Source organism: Ursus arctos, unplaced genomic scaffold (genome assembly GCF_023065955.2).
Source record: "Ursus arctos isolate Adak ecotype North America unplaced genomic scaffold, UrsArc2.0 scaffold_22, whole genome shotgun sequence".
Lineage (NCBI taxonomy): Eukaryota > Metazoa > Chordata > Mammalia > Carnivora > Ursidae > Ursus > Ursus arctos.
In genome coordinates, this window is record NW_026622897.1 from 51,494,783 (window position 1) to 51,501,931 (window position 7,149).

Consider the following 7,149-nt stretch of genomic DNA (forward strand, 5'->3'; position numbering starts at 1 on the left):
AGTGGGGATAATCTATCTGCTTGTCAGGAAAATGGGAGGAAGCTGTCAAAGCACAGAAATCAGACTTTCTAGAGAATAAGGAAGGTGTCCTCTCCCAGCCTCAGCATCCTTGTTTTCTTGTCTGTTACAAGCCCTTGATAAATGGAAGCTAGGAAGAAGGGAATTCAGGATTCGTGATAATGGTGCAGCATGAGAATCTGCGTCAGGGAGATCTGTGTTCCTTTGTTCATTTATTCATTTCAGTTTATTATTTAATCATTGTTCATTTATTCAACAAATATTTATTGGACACTGGCAGGCAGAATAATGTCCCCCAAGAGAGGTCCACACCCTAACCCTTGGCGCTTACGAATAGTTTAGGTTACAAGGGAAGAGGCAAGTAAGGTTGAGGCGGAATGAAGGTTGCTGATGAGCTGACCTTAGGATAGGAAGATAATCCTGGATTAGCCAAGTGGGCCCAGTGTGATCACAGGGTCCTTAAAAGCAGAAGGGAGAGCAGGAGAGTCAAAATTGCAAGACTGCTGCTTTTGAAGATGGAGGAAGGGGCCTCTAGAAGCTGAGAAAGGCCAGGATAGGGATTCTCCCCAGAGCTCCAGTAAGGAAAACAGTCCTGCTGACACCATGGTTTTAACTCCGAGAAGCTTGTGTTGGGCTTCTGACCTACAGAACTGTAGGAGAATAGATGTGCATGGGTTTAAGCAGCCCCGTGCGTGGTCGTTCGTCACAGCAGTGGGAAACTGTTGCCGGCACGGTGGCAGGTGCTGGGACTCTGGGGAACTCAGAGCTGGAACAAGGTGGAGTGTGAGGGGCCACGTGTCGAGTAGCTCTGTGTCCCAGGACTGGGGGGTTGGGAAGGGCTTTTCCACGGAAGTGACATTGCACCTTTATCTCAAGGTTACATCGAATGAAGCAAGAGTGGGGGGGATGCCTGGGGGGCTCCGTCAGTGAAGTGTCTGCCTTCAGCTCAGGTCATGACCCCGGGGTCCTGGGATCGAGCCCCGCATCGGGCTCCCTGCTCAGTGGGGAGCCTGCTTCTCCCTCTGCCTGCCGCTCCCCTTTCTTGTGCTCTCCCTTTCTCTGTCAAATAAATAAATACAATCTTTAAAAAAAATATGAAGTGAGAGTGGAAAATGTTTCGGGCAAGGCAACAGCATGGTGGAAGGCCCAGGGGCAAGAGAGAGTGCACCGAACCTCCAGAGGGACAGCAGAGTGAGGGGAAATCAGGCCGGAGAAGTCAGGGGTCCCAGAAAGCGTTTGCTTTCTATCCGAGGACAGTAGGGCTAGATTTTGAGAATGGCCACGTTATGACCAGATGGGCCTTTTGGCTGCTGTAAGGTGGAGAGTGGATCCCTAGGGGGCTCTGGCCCACGTGAGAGCTGGTGCTTACCAGGCCGGACTGGCGCCGTGGAGAAAGAGATGGACAGATGAGAACCGACTGGAGAGAGATTTTGGAGGGCAGATCAATGGAACTTGGTGATGGAGCAGATGGGCTGTGAGGGAGAAGGAGAGTCTGAGAGGCATCGTTACCTCCCGCCTCCTGGCGCGGACAAATCAGGGGATGATAGTGCTGTTTACTGAGCTGGGACCATGGGTGGGGGGCAGGCCCAACGTGTGCCCGCAGCACGTTCAAGCTGAGGTGACCCTCGAGGCGCTAGGATACGCATCAGGAGTTGGGTGAAGGTCTGTTGGGGATTCGGGGTAGACTCTGGGTCCTTGCAGAGAGAAAAAGAGGTTTCTCAGCCTCAGCGCTATTGACACTTTGGGTAGAGCAGTTCTTTGTTTTGAAGTAGGCCTGGAGCGCCGTCCTCATCGGCCGGGTCAGAGCTGGGTCACGGGCCCACCCATGCTCCAATCCAGGGGAAGGGGAAGGCGAGCGCAGGCGAGGCAGGGCTCAGGTGTGCTCCTCGTGGCGTCCACAGTCATCTACGCCTGGTCACAGGGCCAGGCCTCCTTGCGACGTTAGCTGGGCAGTGTAGTCTAGGCGTGCACGGGGAGGGACGGAGGGAGGGAGTGGCAGGTTTTGGCGCACAGCTGGCCACCACGCTGCAACAGACGTGGATGGTGGCCGTGGTTGGAAGACGTTTCCTGCGAAGGGATGAGAGCTTGTGTGGACACGCAGAGGCAGGAGGAGCCCCACAAAGCAGGACACTGCATGTGCTTCTGTCCGGATGGACTCCGCCAGCGGGGAGGAATGGACCTTGTCCTGAGCGCAGGGAAGGCCTTTGGTCAGCCTCCTGACTTCCCACCCGGGCTCCTTCCTCCTTGAAGTTGTGTCCCTCCTGTCTGTCTCCCACAGCTGGGACCTTGATACACATTTCTGCCTCACCCTGAACGGGTTTCCTTGATTTTCCAACTTTGCCAAGATGGCTGACAGCTCCTGGAGGTCAGGAGCACCGCCCGATCCCCAGAGTCCTGATCACTGAGCCCCCAGCCTCCTAACTGAGGCTCACAACAGACTCCAGTCACCCCTGCACACTCCCTAATCATTGTCCCTCAAGGCTACTAAGCGGATTCCCCACCCCCGACATAGTTCCGTACAGTGACCTCCACAGGCTTTCCAAATACTGTCCAGATTTCCCAATCAGCGTCTTTCACAGTTTCACCATCACTGACCCCCATGCTGATCCCACCCTGAACCCCCAGCTTGGTTCCCCAAGGCTGACCAACCCTGAGGCCCAGACCCTGACAAGAAGCCTATCTGTGCCCCCAGCCCCACCCCCATCCCGGGAGTAAGTGCTGGTGGGGCAGGTGTGCGTCGGCAAGGCCATTAGAAGAGGCTGTTAGCTGGGGTCCGTGAATGTGGAGGGGACCACAGCAGTAGGAGGACTGGGAATGACCGCATGGCCCTGGATCAGTCACTGTTCTTCCTGAGCCTCACTTTGCACAGTCGGGAATTTGACCTCACAGACGTGTTGGGGGGTGGGGGAGTGGCGGAGAGAATTGGGTGGGAGGAAGGCTGTCAGACCCCCCAGGCTCTGACTTGGTTGCTTTCCAGGTCCCAAGTGTGAACTGACTTCAGGGGGAGGGGATCCGTCTGCTGACCGTCCGTCCAGCTCGCTCCGTACTCGCTTGCGGAGCGAATGATGGCAATGACTCCCGTGTACTGCACCCAGCAGGTGACGTTCCATCCTGGCTCCTCACACGTGTCTTGCTCCACGGTCCGCACTGACAGCGCAGGAGCCGGCGGCGGCAGGCTCCTAGACGGGGCGATGGGGCTGCGTCCGGAAGGTTCAACGACATGCCTTGCCCAGTGGCTTCATTCCCAGCTGTACATGCGGATCGACTGAGGAACTTAAAAAATATCCGGATGTCTGAGGACACCCCAGGCCGATATAGTCAGAAGCTGTGGAGGCGGGGACAGGACGCCCACCTTTTCCACCCCACCCAGGTGACTCCAGTGTGCAGCTGGGGATCGGGGGCCCCGAGCCGGGGGGATAGAAGGTATCCATAGCGGGGAAGACGCGTTCTCAGCTCGGAAAGCGTCACACGTGGAGGCTGCTCCCCCTCCCGCAGTCCGGCCCAGCCGTCCTCAGGAGATCCTCCGGCCGCGGCCGCAGCTCAGCCCGGGGTCGTGCAGCGCCTTCCCCATGAGCAACATCTCGTAGGGCGCGGAGCGGTGCCGGAGCACCAGCTCGCGGTACAGGCGGGGATGGAAAGAGGACTGCCAGGCAGCTGCACGTCGAAGGGCCGGATGGATGCGCTTGCGACTGCTGGCGCCAGGCCCGCGCGCTTCAGACACAGGGCGTCTTTGGTGGGGAGGGGCGTGGCGTGGCGGGCGGCCGTGCGCGGGGCCGGACAGCAGGAAGCCGCCGCGGTACACCGCTTAGGCCTGCCCGGCGAAGAGCTGCGGGCGCACGGACTGCTTGCTCCAGCGGTCGCGGATGGGCACCGAGCCGGACAGGAGCCGTCCCGCGAAGAGCTGGCGGTCCGGCCGCGGCGTCTCCAGGAAGGGGAGCCCGTGCACCAAGACGTCGTCGTCGCCGCCGAGCAGGAAGCGCGGGCAGCCCTCGGCCAGCCACTTGAGCAGGTGTAGGTGCTGGAGCGTGAGGTTGAGGAAGGTGAAGGCCCCCTGCAGCACGTCGCCGTGCTTGCGCGCCTCCAGCCCCACCAGCGCCGCCAGCCACCCCGCCCGCAGGGCGTCCTCCGGCTCCCGGGTGCCCAGCAGGGAGAGACGGCGCACCTGCCGCCACGTGCGGCGGATGAGCTCGCGCTGGTCGTAGTTGGCGGGCGACGACTTGACCGCCAGCGGCAGGAAGACCCCGCGGCAGCCCAAACACTTGGCCTGCGCGTCCCGGAGCAGGGGAAAGGGGCGACAGTGGCGGTACCGCAGGAAGTCTTGGATGCGCGGGCAGCTGCTCGAAGTTGACCGTGGGGTTGGCTGAGTCGTTGGCCACACCTCGGAACCCTGAGCCGAACGCCGACGGCTGTATGGCCACAGGGGCAACAGGGGCAGCCTCCGCAGAGCCATCCCTCTTCTTCTCCCGCTGGGACCTGGAGGCTTGGAGGAACCAGAGATGCAGGGCCAAGAAACTCACACCCACCAGAAGGAGGGTCAGAGTCTTGGGATTCATGGACCTGCGGCAGGGAAAAGCCATCTGTGGGGGAAACCGAGTCAGAGGTGAGCCAAGAATCATGTTTGACATCAGTGGAAGGGCGTTCTGGCCCCATCACGTCTCTCCCAGAACCAGGCCCTTCTCAACTTTGCTGCTACAAGGTCAAAGGAAATCACAATTCAAGATTACAGGGAAGCATCTCACGGCTCCCAGTCTGGAGTGGTCCGACCTTCAGAATCTGATTGTCTCCTCACGTCTCCCTGGGATGCCACCTAGGCCAAGCAGACTCACGTCAAAGTCAAAATTTTCATTTCCCCGTGGATTCATATCCTGCTTTTCCACTTCAGTAAATGGTACCACCAGCCACCCAGTTGCTCCACCCAGAAGCCTTGACTCTCTCCCCCCTGGACTTATATCCGCGCTCCATATCCTGGAGTCTCTCCATGCTTATTCCCTCCTCTCCATCCCTGTCAGCCCTGACTCTCTCTGATCTATTCCCCCCTTCCACCTTAGTCAAGGAAGCATGAGGTGATAGCACCGGACTCAGACCCAGGTCAGATTCTGGTGTTCCCACTTCCGCGTATCCTCTTGAACAAGTCACTTCCGATCTCTAGGGCTGAGTGTTGTTTGTAAGAAAGGGCTAGTAGCTTCCTACTTTGCAGGGTCGTTGAGAGCATTAAATGAGCATAAAGTAGCCAATCTGCGAGTGACACTGATATTATGACTTCTTCCACTTCCTCTGGCCCCACTTCTTTTTCTTCCTGCCTGGCATTATTTTCTGTTCCCCAGACATGCCAGGTCAGGCCCTCTTCGCTGTGTATCTAACTCCTGCACCTGCCCAGCGGCCCCTCGAGCCCTGCTCTCGTGACAATCCCTGCAAGATGAACTCCAGATCGCAACAGCCTCTCTTGTATTTGCTCCCTGCGAAATTCCTTCGCACTGGGTCCTGTCCTTCTTGAAACACACTCCACTCTGTTTCAGAGATGCCACTCTCTCCTGCCTTCCTCCTCCCTCTCTAACCATGTCTCTCAATTCCCTGTGCTCATTTCCTCCTCTCCACCTAGCGGACGTCCTCATCTCCGTCCAAATGCAGCAGTAATTCTTGTCTCAAGGAAACTTGCATTTACTTTGATAGAGCTGATCCAGGAAGCTGAATCAGAGCCACTTTTTGATAGGAGTAAGGAACAGGTTGGGCGGCGTCCTGTTCCTGAGGGTGGCACTGGTGTGCAGAACTCTGTTCCTAGATGCTGACACCGTGGAACCTTGGGTGTCCTCCGTGGTTCTTTTTGCTGGATGTCCCCCTTTTCTCAATGCACTCTTCCGATCTCCTGGAGTCACCACACCTTAGGCTTTCACAGACTCTGCCGGCCCTGATCCCTTGTCCCTCAGGACCCAGCCCAAGTACCACCTCCTGCAGGAAACCTGGTACTACGAGCTCAATTCAACTGTGTGTCCTTGTTACCGTGGCTGCTGAGTAGCCAAGCTGGTAGAAGAGGACAGACCCCCACTTAGGTGACCCTTTTAAGCCTCACGTTCCTCATGGTGGGAACATGGGCAAGTCCTTTATCTCAGTGCCTCGGAGGATGATAGGACTTGATTCGTGTGAGGTGACCCATGCACGGCACGCAGTAAGTGGGCACTATAGCAACATTAGCAACTAACACAGGAATGTTTATGGGGCAGAGGAGGATCATATAAAGCTCCTCTGTGACCCTGTCACTTCACTTCTTTCTCCACTTATTGCTCCGCATGTATGTGTCCTTTCCTTTGCAATGCTATTTACTCTGCCTGGGATTCTCTTTCTTGTGTTCCTAGGAACAGGAAGTTTCTCTTGGTTATTCCCTCTGGTTTCATGCCGAGATGGATGAATGGAACATGGATTCCTGGGTCATCCACCAGCCCCCTTCCACCCTAAGGTATTCCTGGGGAATATGTGCACAGTGGAGATGGCAGGCAAACACATTTTTTATTACTCTTGTCCCCAATTCCAAGCATGGAGCCCTAACCCAGAAGCTTTGTCCTGCTTCCTTTCCCTCCCTGTCCTCCCTCTGGTTCTTGCTTCACCCTCTAAGGAGAAGGGTGCAGGGAGGGGGAGAAGACGCACCTCCTTGCTGATGGGAAGCAGCCCAAGCCCCCGTCTTACCTCGAGTGTCTGAGAGAGAAGAAATAGACAGGAGCCGTCCCCAGACTGGGACCTACCTTTAACCCCTGCTTTCACATGCTGAGGCCCCACCCCCAGGACTGGGCTTGGTTCCATATTCTTGAATCTGACCAATCCATGACATCCGTCCTCCTTGGAGGGAGGGTGAAGCGGGGGACAGCTACAAGCTTCCTCCCTACAGTGACTGCTTACCCTTTGTGGTGAAGCTAAATGCCAGCTCTCCTGGTTTTTTGACTCCACCCACGACAGCCTTGGCCTCTCCAGCAGTATGCCTGACTCAAATGCTTGAACACTCTATTTTCATGATCAGTTCTCCCTGAGGGACTGCAGGCAACTCTAGGGCCTGGGGCCTGTTCTGTTAACATAGTATGTGCTCTGGGATGCCTGGGTGGCTCAGACAGTTGGCTTAGGTCATGATCCCAGGGTCCTGGGATA

The 7,149-nt window shown here is 56.8% G+C and overlaps 1 protein-coding gene across 1 annotated transcript; it reads right to left on the reverse strand.

The window, feature by feature from the left end:
- Positions 1-242: 242 nt before the first annotated feature.
- On the reverse strand, positions 243-6,908 carry B3GNT6 (UDP-GlcNAc:betaGal beta-1,3-N-acetylglucosaminyltransferase 6). Its single transcript, XM_057316673.1, is given in 5 exon segments — positions 243-3,663; positions 3,666-3,787; positions 3,789-4,346; positions 4,348-4,595; positions 6,697-6,908. Coding segments are annotated over 5 exon segments (1,176 nt in total). The 5' UTR covers positions 6,811-6,908; the 3' UTR covers positions 243-3,529.
- Positions 6,909-7,149: the final 241 nt, after the last annotated feature.